The sequence below is a fragment of the Curcuma longa genome, chromosome 5, assembly GCF_044706935.1.
Source record: "Curcuma longa cultivar G26 ecotype Majalengka, Jawa Barat chromosome 5, ITB_CL_G26_1.1, whole genome shotgun sequence".
NCBI classification, from domain to species: Eukaryota; Viridiplantae; Streptophyta; class Magnoliopsida; order Zingiberales; family Zingiberaceae; genus Curcuma; species Curcuma longa.
The window spans coordinates 6,068,240-6,089,293 of NC_133865.1; the positions used below are offsets into that span (position 1 = coordinate 6,068,240).

General features: G+C 36.1%; 3 protein-coding genes across 3 annotated transcripts; 1 reads left to right on the forward strand and 2 right to left on the reverse strand.

The window, feature by feature from the left end:
- Positions 1–1,637: 1,637 nt before the first annotated feature.
- Positions 1,638–2,249, reverse strand: LOC141830050 (auxin-responsive protein SAUR71-like). The gene has a single exon (XM_074717530.1). It carries the CDS (start codon positions 2,221–2,223, stop codon positions 1,831–1,833), a length of 393 nt encoding a protein of 130 aa, XP_074573631.1. The 5' UTR covers positions 2,224–2,249; the 3' UTR covers positions 1,638–1,830.
- A 2,662-nt stretch (positions 2,250–4,911) lies between these two features.
- LOC141829068 (actin-depolymerizing factor 11-like) lies at positions 4,912–10,476 on the reverse strand. The gene is made up of 3 exons (XM_074716492.1): positions 10,366–10,476; positions 5,791–6,056; positions 4,912–5,230 (listed from the first exon to the last, which is right to left on the reverse strand). Exons 1-3 carry the CDS (start codon positions 10,384–10,386, stop codon positions 5,080–5,082), a joined length of 438 nt encoding a protein of 145 aa, XP_074572593.1. The 5' UTR covers positions 10,387–10,476; the 3' UTR covers positions 4,912–5,079.
- Positions 10,477–12,150: 1,674 nt separating this feature from the next.
- On the forward strand, positions 12,151–20,281 carry LOC141829450 (protein PAT1 homolog 1-like). Its single transcript, XM_074716918.1, has 5 exons — positions 12,151–12,494; positions 12,997–13,178; positions 14,212–14,268; positions 16,359–16,428; positions 17,431–20,281. The coding sequence occupies exons 1-5, from the start codon at positions 12,404–12,406 to the stop codon at positions 19,518–19,520; spliced, it is 2,490 nt and encodes an 829-aa protein (XP_074573019.1). The 5' UTR covers positions 12,151–12,403; the 3' UTR covers positions 19,521–20,281.
- Positions 20,282–21,054: the final 773 nt, after the last annotated feature.

Here is a 21,054-nt window from a genome sequence, read left to right on the forward strand (position 1 = left end):
GAGAGGCAATTGCAGCTCACTCCTAAAAGCAAGGTTTAAGATGATATTGTCTCATCTACTGTTTATTGATAATCACCTTCCCAAGATTCAACGACTTATATTTCAAAATAGAAGTCCCCTAAATTTTGAACCCTAGTGAATTTCCAAAGTCTTAGAAGTACTATTAAGAGAGAAGAGAGAGAGAAAGAAGAGAATTTAGAGGAGATTTCATAATTTAAAATGAATTAAGTGAAATTCATTTTATAGGGATGAAGGATTATTTTCAAAGATAAAGGATTTTTTCTAGATGTGAAAAGATAAGAAATGTATTATTAATTATCATTAATTAAATTAAATAACTAGTGCAATTACGGTTGCACACTCCTAATAGTAAGGTCTTTTCTTAAGATGATATTGTTCCACCAATAGTTTATCTCTTAAGATTCAACGATTTATTTTTTGAAATAGAAGTACTTTAAATTTTAAATTTACAAATTTTCAAAGTCTTGGAACTCTTTAGAGAGGAGAGAAGAGGGAAGAGAAAAGAAAAAGAAAATTTCACAACTTAAATTGAATTAATTGATTTGAATAAAAAGTGGAGTTCCTTTTATAGTAATAGAGACTAAGGATAAAGGATTTTTCCTAGATGTGAAAAGACATAAGATGTGATTTTTTATTTAAAATATTATTAATTATCATTAATTAAATCAATTAATTAATAATTATAATATATATTAATTAATAAAATTAATATGATAGTCATGATTAATTTCATTATTCATTCAATTAATCTTTTGTAAATATTAATTAATCAATTAATATTACAACTACCTACCCATCTTTTGATCAATCAATTACTTTTAATCAATTGATTAATTTTAAAGTTAAATTTTAAAAATTAATATTAATAGATATACCAATTAAAAGGGAACCTTAATGTAATAATAAAATTGTTACTCCGAAATTCCATATTGACGGAAGCTTCCACTCGATTCCGTCGGCGGCGAGGTCGATCGCCGGCCTCTATACTGCACATGCTTTGTTGTCTCACATTCTCTCGTCTTCTCCCCTCCGCTACTCGGCGGACTCTTCTCTGGCCGCCGCGGCATGCTCTCGATCTTGGATCCCCTGCGGCCTCTGCTCCCTCCGCGGCTCCACCCTGCTCCGTCCGCTACACCACCGACACGGAGTGCGTGCTGGATCGGCTTCTGCCTTCTGGAGCCGGAGGAGGACGGCGCGCTGTTGGCCAAGTGCGTTCGTGGAGGAACGGAAGCAGAAGGGGCGGAGTTCGACATGCTCAAGCAAGTGACGACGTCGACCAAGAGCCTGCGTGTCGTCGACGGCGAAGGCGGCTCCGGCAACGCTGCTGCTCGAGCTATCCTGCGGCAGCCATGGACCTCGATTCTGCATAAAAAATTCTTCTTTTTGCTTATCTGTTACAAAAAAAAACATGATTTTGCGATTTCCTACAGAAATTCTGTGTGATAAGGTTACTGTTCTTCATTTATTGCTTGTGAATATTGAGGAAAAGACTGCGTGAATTCTCGATCGTCTTCCCCCTTTTTTATAAAGTAATGATTGGCCGCCATTAAAATTAACAGTTTGGCGAGATCCATCGAACAAAGCAAATCAAAGAGCTTCATGGATAGACGAACACATACGCCAAAGTCTTAGATTTTTTCTATATTCGCATGCCTGAAGAAGACAAATAAGACGGAAAGAGAGCAGTAGCCTAACACAATTAATGATTCGAAGCATTATTTTGCACAAGTCACAACCACCCCCCTCCCCGGCCGGCGGGCCGCTTATCTACAGGCACAGCGAAGCTCCCCGCTTCGAGTCGCTCGCCGTTCAGCACGGGTCGGAGGAGGACAGGAACCAGTACTCGTCGAACGAAGACTGGAGCAGCTCTTCCTCCGCCGGCGGCGGCGGCGGCTTCCCTTCCTCGGCAGCGAGGAGTCGGCGGAAGAGCGGGGCGGGGCATGGGATGCGGAGCACGCCGCGCTGCTCGTAGCCGTACTCCTGGGCGGACAGGCGGAGGAGCTCGACGAAGGCCGGCCGGTTCAGCAACCGGGTCGGGACCTCGAACCGCTCCATCTCCTCCCCGACGTAGACCGGTACGTGGCCTTCCGCCGCCGCCGCCGCCGCCGCCCCCCGCCTCTCCTTGCGTTGCCACGGCCGCCGCCGCCTCCGCAGCGCCTCGTACTGCGAGGAATCCGCCACCCGCGACAACCGCCGCAACATCGGCGTCCAGTCCAGTCCAGTCCACCAACGACTTGGAAGAACCGATGAGTGGTTGGTTTCGTGTCGCTCATTTTTATAGCGAAATAATAATCAATAAATTTTATTTAAGAAAAATAAATAAATAATAATAATTAAAAAATGTAGCTGGTGTACCAGTAGAGTACATGACAGGTACAACTTTTTCTTAAATCTTTTTTATTATTTATTTATTGCAAGAAATTAAATTATAATCTCTAATTCAATTTTATCCCAACAAGTGGAGAATCATTAATACAAGTGGCAAAATAAAAAAACTAGAATTACAGGACCACTCAAGAACAAAAAAAAAGCTCATCGAATTAATTTTTTTAATTAAAATTGATGAAGAAATTCATTTACCATGGAAATCTCGGCCTTCGATCATTGAAATAATATATTGATGATCTTGTGCACTGGCTCCAACCAATTGAAATCATGCTAGGGCACATGGTAGGGCACGTGCCTACCATGACTAGAAATTAAAGATTTGTAAACACATCTTCATAAATATTGTGTCATATCTAAATTTATTATTATTGATGAATTGATAAGGGAAATGAATTCCAAATCTATATAAAGAGTCATAGTTCTCGTAAGGTTATACAATCAATTCATCTTTCATTCTATTCGGAGGAGGAATTCGGCTACCATCGTCTTAACTACCGTGGAAAATCAAGTCCTACTACCCTTCCTCTTTCTTGATCTTTAGGTTGATCAAGGTGATGAAGATGAAACTCGATTCAAGTCGGGATATATTTTGCTTCTGTATTTCATTTGTGTTTGAATTGTCTGATTCTTTTATGATTCGCAGTAACACAATTCGTTTTAGATTCTCCATCTAGCTTAGTGTTCAAATACATAAATTTTATAATTCTATATTAAAGGATAAGAATCTTTTCGGTTGAAGCCACGCTCGATTCGAATTCAATCAAACTTCTAACGAAGGAGTTTAAACTGGACTCGACTCGTCTACATCTCTACGAACATAAACGAGCCGACCGGCAAGACTTCCACCCCCGAGAATGGTCCCACCAAAACTCATCCTCCTCCTCAGTCCTCCCTCAACAAAAGGCTAATGCGTGTGCGCCTAACCAAGCGCCGTCGAAGGTGAAAGAGCACCTAATTCTTTTTAACAAAATTAGCCCTCAATTTATTACAAAAACATTGACCATTGCATCGTCACGAGATCGTCGTCTCCGATCGCCCCAAAAAACAAACAGGACAGGAAAGTGAAGGAGGCAGCTCTACTCTACAACGACTCCGCCGTTCTTTATTGGTTCTCGAGAAGAGATAATCATCCATTGAATTCGCCCAAATATATCTAATTAATTCCTTAAAGAATGAAAAGTAGGTGAGGAGTAGATTTCATAGGGTTCCGTAGTCATCGCGGTACGGCTGCCGTGACACACTCAATTTACCCCCTTTTTTTTCTCCATCTCTCTCTTTCTCTTTTCTTCCTTTTTTTTTTTTTTTTTTTTTGGATTTTGTTTGTTTAGGGACGTAGTCGTATAGAGAAAGAGAACAAATAGAACAAGACAAGACACTGTGCCTCAGTCCATCTTTTCATGGTGGAAGAAGAAGAAAAGAAGGAGAATATTTTGGACAATGCCATTCAATGCTTGAGCAGCAGGAACTTTGAAGGTTGAAATGGAGGGATAGCCTGCAATCATTGATCATAATAATTATGATAAAAATTATTTGATCATAACTCAAATTATATGGAAAGTGAGGGAGGGCAAGTTGCAGTGAGACCATACGAGCTAGGCTGTGATTTAGGGTGTGGATGATCCTGGATGGGCGAATTTAATTGGTGGCGTGGTGAAGACACAAGCTCACCAAATTCAGTTTGTGGACCACTGCTCACAGACACGCATGAGGCAGATATATATATATATATATTGCGTGTGGAAAGTGAGGGAGGGCAAGTTGCAGTGAGACCATACGAGCTAGGCTGTGAATTAGGGTGTGGATGGTGGCATGGTGAAGCGAAGCATGGGTGCCTCTGGCGAACTAGATTCAACTAGATCGCATCAGGATAACCCTATCGAGATACCCTATTATATCAATTCTACACACTACACTTTTCGAATCCATCAACTCGATTAATATCTAGTCGCCCTTTAGAATATTTGCATGCCCTTTCGATCAACTTGGACCATACCTTGCCCTTTAAATTTTCGACAAGCCATTGCTTTTACTCGTTCCAAAATGTCCTCTCTGTCGTGATCAATTGCAGCTTCTCGATTTATCTCCTCACTAATATCGTAAGACCGACCGTGTGAGATCACTGGATGGTGGATTTCATTTTTTGTTGAAATATAAACTATATCGCAAGTAGTTCTTCCGAATAGATCCAAACCCATGCCTCCTTTTGTCAACGACATTGGGTGGGGAGCATCTTTTTGAGGAAGAAGTTTGTGCTAAATCCAAAATGTAGCCTCTTTTGCGGAAGATCGTGTAAAACCAGACCTTAGTTTCCCATTTTTTTTGACTCGAGATCACCAGACATTCTACTATACGCCTACATAAAGTCAGACTCTGATTGGCCATGTTTGCTTAATAAAAAAAAAAACTCACCTTAATTCCAAGGATAGACTATGTGGCTGCAATATAGAAGAATGTAGAACAGAGACGGAAAGTTATCAGATTTAATGCATTTTGATGATTTGATTCAATGCTTAAAAAAGATGATATAAATGTAGTCTCTTCTACAAGCATATTAGGGTCAAATAACGCATGACCAACAGAATCGATATTTAAGTGGCAACAAACACTATGTAAATGCGAAGCTACCTCAAAGCTGAAGGGGATCCAAGAATGCTTCTTTCAAGTAGCAGTTTAATGTGCACGCTCCCGAAGAACATCGAGTTCTAGCTCTGTGAGATCAGTAGCTTGAATTTCATAGTGAACGCCATCCATCTCTCTCCTGAATCTCTCTTTGGAGGCTGCATACAGCATCTTAGCCCTGATCCGAGAAACAGCTGGAGACCTAATGCCAAGAGGGGAAGAATGCATCAATTTGCATTAGATGGGTTAAGTTAGACATTATGAAAGAAAACATGAGAAAGTCCAATAATTCACTGAAATGCTAAACGAAAATGGTGAATCACAGGGGAATAGTGAAAATTCAGATGACTCTCAAGAAAGATAGCAATACTGCAGCTGCCTATAGCAAATGTAAAACTTGCACAAGTGAAGATCAAATTGTAAAACTCTTTTTATGATTGTCAAAGTTACCATCATAACATAACTTCAATGAAAAATCAATCTGACGTAGTCTGTAATAGTATCCTTAAGATGATATCCAATGTATATTGAGGTAATTCGCTTCCATGGTTTTATTTATTATTAAATTGAAAGGCTTCTGCTGGCAAAATCTGTTGAAGTTTCTGTATGACTGACAATAGCAAAGTTCTATCATTTCTTGAAACGGAATGATTCGTTTTCACTTTATTATCTAGATCAGAAAGGATTTTGAATCCAACAGATCTTTCCATGCAGATAAGTGATATCCATGACAAAGATGAATGATGGCAAGAAGAGACTCACCAGGCAATGAAGAAAATCTTGCTTTTTTGACAATTCTCTTCAGTAACAAAGTCAAAATCATAGACGGCGTAACGGCAATCCTTTTCAGGCAGAGAAGCCATAAATTCATCATAGCTCTCTGTAGCAGCACCAACCTTTTCCACAATAACCTCTTTTCGTTTTTCATCAATTTTAAAAATCACATACCTATGTGTCTTCTTCCTCTGAAGCTCTAAGAAGATATCTTTGCAATCATCAGCAACACCCATCCCAGAGGAAGCGTTCGACTGAAATCAATTAACAAGAGAAAATAACAAAATAAGATAATAGGCTATATGTTTAGAAGAGAGAGAGATGGTACTTCAACTTCAATGGCACATTCAGAAGTGGTCTCTGTTCCCATATATTAAAATAAGAACAATTTGATTGAGCACTTCAACTTATCAAATCTACACAAACTAGGGTCTCAACAAAGCAAGCTATTCTTTAGAAAGTTGATGAGGATACAGATATGTATACACCATAAATTTGTATTAAAAAAAGCAGCCCAAACAACCAACCAGGCCATTTTGATAGGGGGTCATCACACACTTAATATGCGGTCCCCTTCAAGTAGGTGTTCAACAAAAGTGGTCCAGGCGGACTGCTTAGGCGAAAGTAACAAGCGGATTCAGACACAGCATGCAAAATTCTTAGCAAATCTCACCTCTTCTGTTGCTTCAAAGTGCAAGATCCGCCAGAGTAAAATATTGTCTATCTTTATTTCCATCTTCCTTTTATCTTGCTATTGCTTTAAATTCTTTGATTTAATGTGCTTTTTTATTAATTTGTTCAATTAGATAATTTATTATTATGTAAGAATAATGTACTTATGTGTGTAGTTGTGTTATGTAGTTTTTTTTTTTCTTTTGCAATGTAAAATGATGAAATGCATGTGCTGTAGACTATTGATTAATATAGTTTGTTGGACATATATGTTAACCATTGTTAATGATGATATCAATTAGCTGTAATCTTAATATTTTTAATGCCAACCACATATAGGTCATGCAGTGGCCCATTGCCTATAGCCTGAAACCACCCTTTAAAATGTTGAATGTAACTGTATAATGTTAAGTCCTTACAGCCACGAGTAACATAGGATAGATATGTTCTGTTTGCAGTGGCATATTTCTACAGCTAAATTTGAACCTCTAAGTTATAGGAGTATCAAGATTGTCATGTCACACTCGTAAAAGAGTAAAGAAGAATGTATGTCCTTCACTTTGATTATAGCTTTACCGAGGAAAATATATAGAAAGGTAGAAAGTATAAATCTGCATGTAAAATATTAAACAAGGACGCATAACCATATATGACTCGTGAAATCCTAGTAAATCCCAACATCGTAATTTTAAAAAACCTGAGAGGCAAAGATATGGATAACGGTCAGCCTGTTAGACTTGCTAATAGAAAATTAATTTTGTTAACCATATGTCATAACCCAGAAACAGATACTAACTGGTTAACCTGATATCATAGTTATCTTAGTCATATGGTTTGCGATTCAAGTTGTATGATTCAATTTGATTCACCACCCTGAATCGCACCAATTCGATTCAAATTGGTGTGTCTAATTGAATCGATCACTGATTATGGCAAGGGATGAAAAATATATAACAAAATAAAAATATATAAAAAAATAAAAATAATTAGTTTATTATAGGGTAAAAAGTTAGATTTTGGCCTAGATAAGCGTGTCAAAACTTAAGTGAGTAGCACAAACAGTTCGTGAAGGAGATCAGATAATATGGTTGGAGTCTTGGAGATACCTTTTATATCACCAACTAAGGTTTCATTTTGGTGTATAAGATAGATTTTAGGCCTAGTTTAAGTGTGCCAGGACTTGAGTAACAGAACAGATCTAAGCTCAAGTGCACTCGTGTTGGATACAGGTGACACTTGAGCATCTCCTACCAGACCATTTTGAATACTAGTCTTAATTGGGCCAGTTCAAAATTTCAATTTTGATGTTAGCTCTAGCTTGGTAAGTATCATGAACATGTGTGCATGCTTGTCCTGAGTTGCCTTTAGAATAGATACTTAGGTGGGCATCCCAATTTTTTAAAAATATCTTACTCTATTGTTTAGTTTATTTTGAAATGAGAGTCCTCTTAAAGGCAATTCCTTCGCATCTCTTGAAGATGAATAGCTTCGTTGATTTCTGCAATCTCACTTTTCTTGGTGGTTTCCTTATAAGAAAAAGACAACCTCTAATTGTCATCCCTCCTCACTTTTTTCATTCATCCATCAATGAGGGAGATTGTAAGATACTGGTTCAGTTCCAAATTAGAGGTTGTGGGTAGCTGTATTGGTTAATAAGACCTGAAAATGTATTGACATTAACATGGGATTAGAAAATTAGCATTTTTAATGTGATCACACCCACCAAGATATTAAGTTAATTCCCTCGATTCATGTCAGTAAATCAGAATGAGAAAAGTCCTAGGTTGGAAGAAGAAGAAAAGACAACTCATGTGGTACATTTATCACTCAGCCTAGCATAAGATTGACTTGGGGTACATATGGGAGCAAATCACGTTGAATCGTAAAAATGGTAGACTTTCCTATCAAACTCCCTTGTTGAACCTCGAGTTAGTTCCACCATTATTAGGATCTCAAAACCACTAAGACACCAATTGTCATTACCAGCCCCAACACAATGTGCTTGTCTAAATCAGATGGCTGAAATGCTTATGCCCAAATTAATAAACTCATATAAGCTCTAGTATACCAGAACTAGTAGTGTAACACCCGTATTTTCCTCACTTAAGATTATTAGTTAGATTTAGAATATTTCATAAAGAGATAAGAGTTAATTATAAATTGTAACGCCCGAAAAATCTCAAAAATAATTTTAGAAATATTCTATAATTTTTCTGGAATTTTAGAATATTTTTCTAGAATTTTTGAATTAGCAGAAGTAGCAAAAATAAATAAGAATAAAGTGTCTGAGGCAGGATTTGAACCCGCGACCTATAAAAATTTATAACTTTTAAAATATTTCCAATAACCAACTGTTCAACATATCTGTTTCAAAAAAGAAGGAACCGAATTTTATTTATTGGCGAGTTAGGTCTAGGAATCACTTAATTCCTTCTCCTCCCTCTCGGCGCCCCAAACCCGAAGAACGAGGAGTCCGTCCCCTAGGATCCTAAGGAAGACTTCCGGAGAACTTCTTCTACAAGGACGCTCCTCTCCGCGAGAAGAACGCGTAGACATAGGAAGATCGCCGAGGAGAGTTTTTTTCTCTAACGGAAGAATTGTAAGGAAATTAGCGCAGAAGGTAAGTGTATCTCTCACCTGCAGTATGAGTAGTTCCGTTGTTTTCCGTATTTTTCCATAAACATGATTTTGTTAAAGCATATGCATGATTTTGTTAAAGCATATGTAAATAGTAGAATTGTATGATATAAGAAGTAAGATATTGTAATATGAAAGAAAGTACTTTATTTTGATGTTGACAAGTACCGGACCGTGAGGTGTCCAAGGGATGGGCTCCATAAGTTGCCCCTAGGCCGCGAGGTGCCTAGTACGCTCTAATCGGCTTCGGTGGCTAGCTACCCTGGACCGGTTAGGGATACGCGCATTGGTACTTTGTCAGGGCCCAAATGATGGATGTTTAATATGTTTAATTATTATGAAATAGTATGTTTTGAAAATCTCCTCACATGTTTAGATATGAACATTCATGTTGCATAAATCAGTTATTACGAAGTTTTTTATGGTTTTTGTGAGTTAGATGATGTACTTACTAAGCGTTGCTTATAGTTTGCATTCCTCATATTGCAGATAAATGAAAGGAAAAGTTATAGGAAAGAGGAGGCAGCGGGAGAAGTGTTTGATGTGTGGTGTCGGCGGAACCGCGGAATAAGATCAAGAATTATATAAATGTTTATTTTACATCCTTCTAAGGGCACTTAGATATTCCGTGTTAGAAAATTATTATTTATCATATAATAAGCCAAAGAAAGAACTGAAAGAGAGTTGTAGAGAACCTTCTGTCAAATTTCTGGAATGTCAATCTTACATATCGACCTCACTTTTTTGGAAAAAAGGAAAATCAAAGGGAACAAACATTTGCATGCCCCCATGAATATGATCCAGTATAAGAGCAAACCAAAGGTGTTCAAGAGACTGCTTCATGAAAAACAGAACAAGTGTTATATCCAAACACAGATACGTAAACAGGTTTTACTAGATTCCAAGAGAAACCACAAGAAAGGCACTATCAAATAGTAATCGCTAAAATTTATATTAGATCCAGCTACTACAATCGCGCAATTAGCATGTTTTGACAACTGAAACCTTATTACGGAACAACTACGTTGTCCGTCGTACTCATTAGATTTTGCAATAAAGATATCACAGTGAAATGATCATTAAGAAGCTCAGATCAACCGTAATCAGCAGAGAATATAACCGTAGGAACTGTACCAGATCCAACAAAACTAAATATACAGTAAAAAAACAACAGATCGACCGATATAGGGAAGGGAAATCGAAGTCGATCGAACGCGATCTAGCCGAAAAGTAGTTGGCGATTTGGGAACTTACGGAGGATCGGACCAACGCCATTTCGACGACAGTGGAGGAAGGCGATCCGCCCTTGCTTCGTTTCCGTGGGGATCGTTACTCAGAAGGAAGTGGTCGAAGCAGATATTTGTCAAGCCCTGCTCTTTGCGAGCAAAATTAAAAAAATTATATTAATATTACGGTAAATAAATAAATAATAATATATGTTCGTGAATAAATTAACTGTTAGATTAATAAAACCAATTTATATTTATTTAAAATTAAACAAATATATAAAATAAATATTCTTAAACTAATAATCTTGGTCAGTTAACATTTATAAATATTTTTTTATTAATTTAAGTAAAATTGAATTATAAATTTTTTTATTAAATATATAAATCTTATATTCATAATATGTGACAAATAAAAAAATATAAATTAGATAAATAAGGACAATAATAGTATTAGTTTACTTTATAATTGAGTTGAAATAATTTTGATTAAAATGATCTCTCTATGAATTAAAAAATAATCAAATTAAAGAATGATATTTTAATATAAATCATATAATCTTGATCAAATTAAAATAGATAGTTTTATTCTAGGTAGATTCATTGTGACTAGCGGTGCAAACGAATTGAGCTGGCTCGCAAGCTTTTCGAATCAGTTTGAATAATATTTGATTCGTATTTGAAATTATCAAATTTGAGCCGAATTTGAACATGTTCGATATTTTTTCGAGCCGAATTCGAATCTATAATATTATGTTTGACTATTTAAAGAAACACGATACTTATCAATAATTCGAATCAAACTCGAATAATTTAAAATATTTTGAACTAAAATTTGATTCTGCTCGAATTAAGGTTCGAATAATTTGAATCAAACTCGAACTTGAATCATATTTCGAATCAAACTCGAGCTCGAATCATATTTTGAGTTTATATTTTGAATTAAACTAAAGCCAAAATTATTGATATTTTTGAACTTCGAACCGAATTTAAATATCATATATATATATATATTTCATAGTTTGAATATTATATATATTTTATATTTTTAATATTAATTTGATTAGATTTAATTCGATTATTCGTTTGCATCCCTAATTGTAACTTTAGTTATCATGCCCAATCTAGTAGACATAGTGGCCCCATGATTGGGATTAGAATGAGACACAATCAATTAACATCTGAAAAATTGATATTAAATAGACAATTGAGCCTCTCGTGACAATTAATTAATTAATTAATTCCAAGAGGGCCAATACGTTCATGCCCAAGCATCACATTTTACGTCACTAATATGCAATTTTATATTCTTTTATCATGACTAATTTGTTTCAATATATATCTTACAACAAAGGCCCATGCAAATTAAATTAATTTTGAATAAAAAAAATAATAATGCCCACTATTAAAAGGAGCACCTACTTGCTTTCTATATTATTCCCCACCGCCAGTTTTCCAAAATGGCATATTCCACTTCCACCCTTTATCTTTCCCTATTTAAATTATCCCCATTCCACTTTCGCAACTCTTATCTAAACAAACACACTTATTTTAATTTATTTTTCTAAATTGTTTCCTAAAGATAAATGATTTTGCGTAAAATATTTATTAATAAAATGAATGCATCCCTTTCGTATTATTAAATTTATGCCCTAAATTATGATTAAACAAGTCAATGGAGTGATCATGACGGTTCACACGCAGTCTCTCTCTCTCTCTCTCTCTCGGCCTTTTTTTATTCCTTCAGTAAAAATAAAAAGAACGCGAAAGGAAAGAGAAAGGGAAGGAAGGAAAGCGAGGGCGGTAGGGAGAAGTCATCTTTATCTATCGCAGCTCAACAGCGAGTAGTAATGGGGAAGCCATCGCTCCGCCCGTCGCTCCATAAAGGCGACTCCTTTTCGCTTGCGTTCGTTTCATTTCTTTGTTCCGATTCATATCGTGGCGTTTGATTCGCGGAACGAGTCGCTGGGGTGCGTTTGATGCAAAGGTGCTTCCTTTCTGCGGCCTTGGCGTCCTTGCTTCGGCGTTTCCAGCTGCCGGGAGGCGAGGGTTGACGGTGAGGGGAGATGGTGCGGGGATTTGAGGGGGAAGGTTCGGGTCCTGGGATCCCTAAACACCCGTATGAAGATCCTCGACAAACAGGCGATGCCGTTGCAGGTGATTTTTTTTTTCTTGGTTGTTTGCGTCGTTCCGACGTGATTCTGGGTCTGTTTGCTCGGTTGATTATGTTTTGTGTTGCTCGTTGTTTGATCGTTTTGGATGCTCGATATCGGTTTTCGGAGTGCCACCGTGCGAGTCCTGATTTGTTTAATTGGAAGATTCTTATGGCATAGCATCGATCGGAAGCTAAAATTGTGTTTTTCTTTTTCAAACTATTATTGGGGCTGTAAAGAATATTATTTGTTGTGTGTATATTACTTGGTCGGAAGCGGCGTATGAGTTTCATCGCAGGTCTTTTTGGTTGTTTTGCCAAGTTCTAAGTTTATTCGCTTAAAATTTGCGAGGTCAATGATGGCCTTTGGATCTTCAAGCTGACAGCTGCTTAACTAATAGTTATCATTCCGCCATAGCTACTTCACCTGGTTTCTCAGCCCGTTTGTTGATTACTTGATTTACTTCTTACATTTGCTACCTCTCTTATATGTTTTGCTTCGTGTAGATAACGCCCTATTCGATGCCTCACAATATGCATTCTTTGGAAAGGAAGACGCTGAGTTGGGGTGTTTGGAAGACGACGAAGGTCATAATGCTAGTTTTATTAGGATCGATGATGAGTACCACTTCCCTATTATTACAGACAGAGAGGAAGTTGGTCCTTCCGGAGTACAAGATGTAAATGAGGTACCTTAATGTGATAGAATTGCATGTTGTGTACCTTAATGTGACGCCAAGTGCAACATGTTCTTTCTTCAATAATTGAACCTCTTTCTTGATTTTAATTTCTTCTCTGCCCTGGCCGAAGGACAAACCTCAACATTTTCATCAAAATGCATAATTATTTGCTTTACTACAACCAACAGTCTAATAGTCTTTGATATTCACCTTCTCATGCATGCTTAGAGTTGTTTTTTTTTTAACACTGCACAATTATCAAACTGGTCAAAAACAATCTGACATCTGCAATGACCAAATGTAGTTATCAATTTGTTTAACGTATCTGATGAAGACTGAATTGGCACATTGATGTTGAACTGTTCAATGAATGCAGGATGCTACACAAACATGCACTTTACTCTTCTTTTTTTAACATTATAATTTAATTCAATGGTGCATTTTTCCTTTGACTGTATTAATTTTTGAACAATAAGCACCTCCATGTGATGAAAATACTGGCTGGATTTTAGAAAGGGAAAATTATCATACATGAGCTACTGAGCAAGTAATATTGTTTCTATGCATGCAAGGGCTCTTGTGCTTCTTCCCCAGCATTTTTTGGTAATAACTCTGAATCATCCTTGTGGTATGGTACAATAATATTGCCTTTAGTTGCATGACACTGCCCCTGCCATAGTACAATGAGTGGAATGTTTACATATGGTTGTTGTCTTGAGTTCTAATTCAATTTCAGCATAGTTAGCCAATACACTGCATTCTATAGAGCTTTTCCAATGTTTTTTTTTCTTATGCAACAACCACGAGAAGTGTTAGTCTCAACTGATAGGCCTGTTATAATACTTACTTTGTACCCCTTCACTCTTTACTTATTTATTTAGGGTCATAACTAATGATTCTTGTATAGATAACAAGTTCCCACGTGCATTTTCCTTTATGCAGAAGATTCTCTTTTTTTCATGGAAAATTATTTAATCAAAGATTTGGTTTAATCATTTTCCTAGTGAACATTCTCATCGTTGGCCGTTTGTTTCATGCACAGGTTGAAGGGTTAGGCTATTTATCTGATGGTGATGACCTTGCAAGCACTTTTGCAAAGGTTGGTTTACTTATCATAATTTAATACTTTACCATCACTGTTTGATTTACATAAATCATGAATTTGAAATTTAGTATATTTTGTGTGATTACCAGGATAAACTATTGTTTGCATTATATTGTTTACTGAAAATGCATGTGTAAGAGAAGAAATAAAAAGAAATTTGTTTGACATTTTCCCCCTAAAAGATAGATAAAAGGTTAAATATTAGGGTGCCTTGGGTTCAAGTTATCATGCATAACCTTGGTTATGTAATTATTAGGTAATCACATAACCAAGATTATGAGCTATAAAACATAATCTAATGTTGTTTGATTCAACTTATTTATTTGGAGGGAATAAAACATAATCAGTTTAACATTTACTATATTACCCTTGATTCAATTTATTTTTAGAATAAATTAAATTAATTTAATAATATTAATATTAATAATATTAATGATGATAATAAATTAATAATATATAAAATAAATAAATATAATTTATTTATAATTTTTTAAAATTTAATATAAATTTATATATTATTTTAATAAAATAATTGTTAAAATAACTATTTTAATAAAATAATTGATTAAATTAATAAATATAATTCATTAATTTATTGTTAAATTAATAAATACAATTCATTAAATTTATAAGTTTTTAAGTTAAAATTTATTGAATTAATTAATTCAGTTTCAATTAGGTTCATTGTACATTTCAATTAACTCAATTTTAAAATTGAAAGGTAATCATGAAAAAAACTTTTTGTTAATTTCCGGAATCGTAGAAATCTTAGGCTGCCAAGGTAATCACATTCCGGATTTATAATCCATTTGCTGACGTTTTGTTGATATGGCGGTGATACTGCATAACTTGGGAATTGTTGATAACCTGGACCAAATAATTTTAAACAGATAACCAAGGTTATCAATGATAACCCCCAACCAAACACCCCTTAAAGTTAGATGGTTAAATATCCTATTATGAAAAAAAGGCATTTCTTGGTTGGGTCGATATCCTTCCTATTTGACATGCTCAACCTTGGGTTCATTTTATGATAACTTCCTGGTAACTTAGTGACAAGTCCAGAGACTACTGGCTAAACCGACTTTTTGCTACACTATGCTAATCATTGCATTGCATTCTGCTTAGCATGGGTTGGTTCATATTGTACATGGAATAAATCTTTGTTTGTGTGTGTCCAAGCCATGTTCTGTTGGTTATACAGCTATCTCTAGGTTTACTTGCGGACCTCTTCAATGATTTGTGAGAAATATCAAAGCAAATTATTAATTTCTTTTGGGAAGTAATTATGCTGACTGTATAGTATTTTAACCTAATTGGATTTCTTGTGGGCATAGCTTGGAGTTGTCATTCACAAATTATGCCTGAGAAATAAATCTTTTATTTATCTTTTTTTGTTTAAATGGTCTGGATTCCTGTCTGAAAATTTCCTAGAACAACTGTGATATCTGACTTTTTTCTCCAATTTTTTTGCTTCTTTACAGAAATTTTCATACTTTTGTATTCAACAAGAAAAGTGTTAGATCTGTTTCATACTTACTAGAGGATGAATCAGTGATGGCTTGATAATTGGCTGATACCCTCTCAAGAAGTTCATATGCTATCTTCTTTTGGGTGAATTCTTTCTTATAATTGTATTTGAATCAGATATGTGAATCCTTTTCTCATATGTTTGATGATGTTAGAATTTGTTTTTAGTTTTCCATTTGGTTGAAGTAAGATTAAACTAGCAGTGAATTGAAGTGCGGAGATTATGAACTATTATTCTATTAAACAAGCTAGTGTATAATGCTGGTTGGGATTCCTTAAACAATAGAATTTGTTGCATAATTGCCTGTCAGGACCTGCCACTGCGAACATGCTTTTGAATTTAGTCTCGTTGTATTTTTTTTTTTTTCTGCCAGTTTTGTATATGTTCCTTGTGCCTGTGTTGTATTGCTTCTGTAGATTTAGTGCATCTTCCATGAAATTTGGTATTTTAGTTGCTATTTGTGTATTATATGCTAGTCATTTGTCATTTTTTTAGTTCATACTATTATTCTATATTTACTTGTTAATCAATGCTACTTCAACTTTACTTTCAGTTAAACAGAGTAGTCAGTGATCCAAGGAGTGCTGGAGTTATTGGTGATAGAGGATCTTTTTCTAGAGAAAGTAAGTAGTTTTGTTTATCATTTTCTCTGCATATGTTTTGGGATAATTAGTCTGCCAATGTGAAGATATAATGGAGCTATTTCCATACTTTTTGATGAATTAACTGCTGGATAATCACATTTCTCTTCCAGCAAGAATGAAAATAATGAATTTTTAAATTGATTGCAAGACAAGGCCACTGTCACCCTTTTCTAGATTGAGTGTAAGAGTTTCCTAAATGTTGAGGATTTGAAGAGTATGGTTTCCTGAAAATATTTTTATGCACATTTGTTTAATTTAGAATCTAGTGTGTTTGGTTTGTCATAAATTTTCTTTTTTTTAGAAAAAGGAGTTCGAAAATTGAAAAGAAAATAAAAAGTGAAACAAGAATTTGATGATGGGAACAATCGATAGATTCAATACTGTCATTCCATCACTCTAAATGAAATAAATACATGTTGAATGCTCAGAATAAGAAATAAGAAATAGAAAGAATCCCTAAACTAAAACAAGAGTAAACTAAAACAAGAGTTGAGCGATGGGAATAACCAATAGATTCAATACTGTTATTCCGCCAGCATAAATACAAGTTGATTGTTCCAAATATGAAATAGAAAAAGTCCTTAAGCTAGAGGCAAATCCCATAACTAGTGAAGAATACCATAAACAACAAATACGTCCTGAAAAAGGGAAAAAAATATCCCAATTCCATTAATTCAGGACACCGTATCATATTGAATAGGATTATTGGCTGATAGAGGACTTACTGTCACTATAGAGTATTATTGGACGAGCAAGTTACACTTGTAATGACTCTGAACTTCTGCAATAGTGCGAGCTGCAATTGATTGTTTTTGCCTTCTCCCTGTGATCAAATTCCCCAATAGCTGGTAGAAAACCCACAAATTTCTTATTGTCGGCATAAATTTATGATCCATGTGATCTACTTTTTTAAGTAAAAACTTTTTCTTCTCTGTCAGTTTGTCCAAAATTATTCAGTAATAGATCCCTTTTTGGTTTTAGGTTCTTCAACTGCAGACTGGACACAGGATGAAGATTATTTAAACTGGATTGATCAGCAAATATTAGATGCTGAAAATATTCAGGAGGGCAAGAGATGGTGGTCACAACCACGTTCCTCGTCATCTCAACTTTCTTTATCAAAACCATTGCACAGGGCTTCATCATACCCTCAACAGCCACATTATCAACAACCCTTTCAGCAGCAGCAGCAGCTGAGGCAGCAATACAGTCAGGACTCAATCCTTTCATCCAGCTCAATTTTCACTTCCTACGATTCACATGGTGGACCATCTCAGCCACTATCAAATCTTACACGGCATTTAAGCATTCCCTCTCTTGATACTGGGTTCCAGTTACCTGGTCTAACTCTGGCCCCCTATTCTGATTCTCAGCAACATTCAGGAAGATTGGGTCATTCATCGCACTATGGTCATGATGTAGCCCACACCATAGCTTCTAGTCCTACTACAAGCGGTTGGGCAAGGGACTATTTGCTGAACAATACTGGTCTATTTTCTAGTGGCCATATGTCACCTAACAGGCTTCAGCAACAATTGTCTCTGCCAAGTGATTTGATAGCTTCACAAATATTAACACAGCATCAACAGCATAGATTGCCACAGTTCCAACCATCTCATCTCCGTTTCTCTCACTTGCAAGCTAATTTGTTCGACCCCCATTGTTCCCCTTCGCAAATGAGGAACAAGTTTGACTTAGCTATTCCCATGCCTGATCTAAGAGACAATAGACACAGAGCATCACAAAAAGCAAGGCAGCATATTCGATTTTCTCATGGGTCCTCTGATGCTGGCAGCACTAAGGGAGATAACAAATGGCCACAGATTAGATCAAAGTACATGGCACCAGAAGAAATAGAAAACATTTTGAAGATGCAAAATGCAGCAAGCCACAACAATGATCCTTATGTAACTGACTATTATCACCAAGCTTGTCTTGCAAAGAAATCAACTGGAAGGCTGAAATACAATTTTTGCCCAAGAAGCATAAAAGACTTGCTTTCTCGATCACGTGGTAGTAATGAATCACATGCTTCTCTTCAGATTGATGCTGCTGGGAAGGTTCCATTCTCTTCAGTTCGCAGACCTCACCCTCTTCTTGAAGTTGACATGCCATCCTGCTATGCAGATGGCTTGTGTGAACAGAAGTCTTCAACGAAGCCCCTTGAGCAGGAGCCACTTGTAGCTGCTAGAATCACCATTGAAGATGGGATCTACCTTCTCCTTGATGTAGATGATATTGATCGGCTTTTGCAGTACAATCCTCCACAAGATGGTGGATCACAACTGAGGCGGAGAAGACAGGTTTCTCTGGATGGACTTGCAGCATCACTTAATCTTGTTGATCCACTGAGACCTGGTGGATCTGGTTATTCTGGTCTTGGTCCAAAGGATGACATTGTCTTCCTTCGTATAGTCTCTCTTGCCAAGGGCCGGAAACTCATATCACGCTATCTTCAACTCCTCAACCCTGGAAGTGATCTCACACGAATAGTCTGCATGGCCGTTTTCCGGCACTTGAGGTTTTTATTTGGTGGTTTGTCATCAGATTCCAGTTCATCAGAAACAGTAAAAATCCTAGCAAAGACTGTTTCTTTATGCGTGCACAATATGGAATTAAGTGCACTTAGTGCATGTCTCGCTGCCATTGTCTGTTCAACTGAACAACCACCTCTTCGCCCAATTGGAAGTGCATCTGGTGATGGAGCCACCATTGTCATAAAATCTGTTCTTGATCGGGCAACTCATCTTCTGACGGATCCTCATGCTGCAGGCTCTTACAGCATATCTAAGCGGACTCTGTGGCAGGCATCATTTGATGCTTTCTTTGGGCTTCTGACCGAATATTGTCTGAGTAAATATGATAGCATTCTGCAAATGTTACTTGGCGGGGCCTCAAATAATGCTGTGCTTGGGTCTGAGGCAACTATTGCAATAAGAAGGGAGATGCCTGTTGATCTCTTACGGGCAAGTCTTCCTCATACAAGCGAGTATCAACGTAAGGTTTTGATCGACTTTGCACAGAAATTGATGCCTGTTACAGCTTTTAGTGAACATGGAGGTATTAGCTGACCAACAACCTTGGAATCTATTCTTAGCTGATGCCTTTGAAAAAGAGAAAATAGATGGATATGAAGAACGTGGTAAATGATATCTGTTTTCTCGCAAAATTGGCTCTTCAATTTACTGAGCCATGGTTTGAATATTATGTTGGACCAAGGAATTTGTGGGATCAGGTAACTTCTTCTTTTCTCATGGTGGTAGCATAGTACTCTTTTCTCATGGTGGTTAGTCTTCGATGAAGCTAAAGATTGATTCTCTGGATTGAACTCCGAAAAGAAATACCAGAAGTGACTTGAGAGACAAACACGCACTGTTGTGACTTGGGAGGCACCTATACCATGTTGATTTTCATGCTTTATTGGTATGAAGATTCATCTAGCTCGACTCGAGTAAATGACTCACTTGGCAATCCACACCCTTGTAGTTCTTCTGCCTTGAAGGTTTACATGGTTTCATAATGGTTGTCACTTGTTAGTTTTAACTATTTTAGCATCATAATGTCCGTATTGCTTTTTCATTAAGGTTGTATGAACTGCATCGTCTCATTCTCAATTGAAGCATCAAAATTACTTCTATGATGCAAACTCTGCGCTTGGATCAGTGATTCTTTTGCAGTTAAGATGTATGCCAAAAGCAGAATCATTGTCAGAAAAAAAAACAAAAAAAAAACTAGTGGAGTGTGCTATTTTTGCTGGTTAAAATCCAGGTTCAGTGTGTATTTGCAAAAGACATTGTGATCAGATAGTTATTGTGCTTTTTATGATCTCATATTTGTCAGTTATTGTGCTTTTTATGATCTCATATTTGTCACCTCTATCATCTTGTGATCAGCAAGGGTGAAAATGATTGATTATGCTTATTCTAAAAGCTATGGATTTTGTAATGAGTCTAGTAATTTGATGATATTTGTTTTTGATAATCTAAGTATTCAAGTTTCATTTAGACCATCTTTCCCCTAATTCTTAGATGATCTTTTTTTTAGATGATCTTTTTTTAGTTTAGTTTGTTTATCGGGTAAATCTAATGGTATATTGGCTATGATTTTTGATAATATGCTTTAGAAGATTTATAATAATGAAAGTATTTTTAAATCTATTATTTTGGCTATTCATTTTCTCTTTAGTAAAAGGTGGAATGTTTCAATGTCGTTGAGATTCGATCGCTATGAGAAGTTACAGTCTGCTACTACAAGAGAAGTTACAGTCGGATACTACGAGGGAGGGCAATGTTTCAGTGTCGTTGAGATTTGATTCTTGTCCATTTCAATAAGTCTATTTCGTATTAATTAATTTAATTATGTCTTAGAAGCGGCTATCTATTTTCTCATATGTTACTTCTCAATATTCAATTATTTAGTTTTCTACCATTTATATTATAAATTTGTATCAATGTAAAATATCAATAACTATTTATGTATTTTAGTAAACTGAAGCACATTTTAAAGTAATTTAAATTGAATTTTATGATAATTAAATGAAAACGGCAGAATTAAAATTTTCTCTTTTAAAGCTATTTTAAGTTTGTTTATTGAAATAAACGTTTA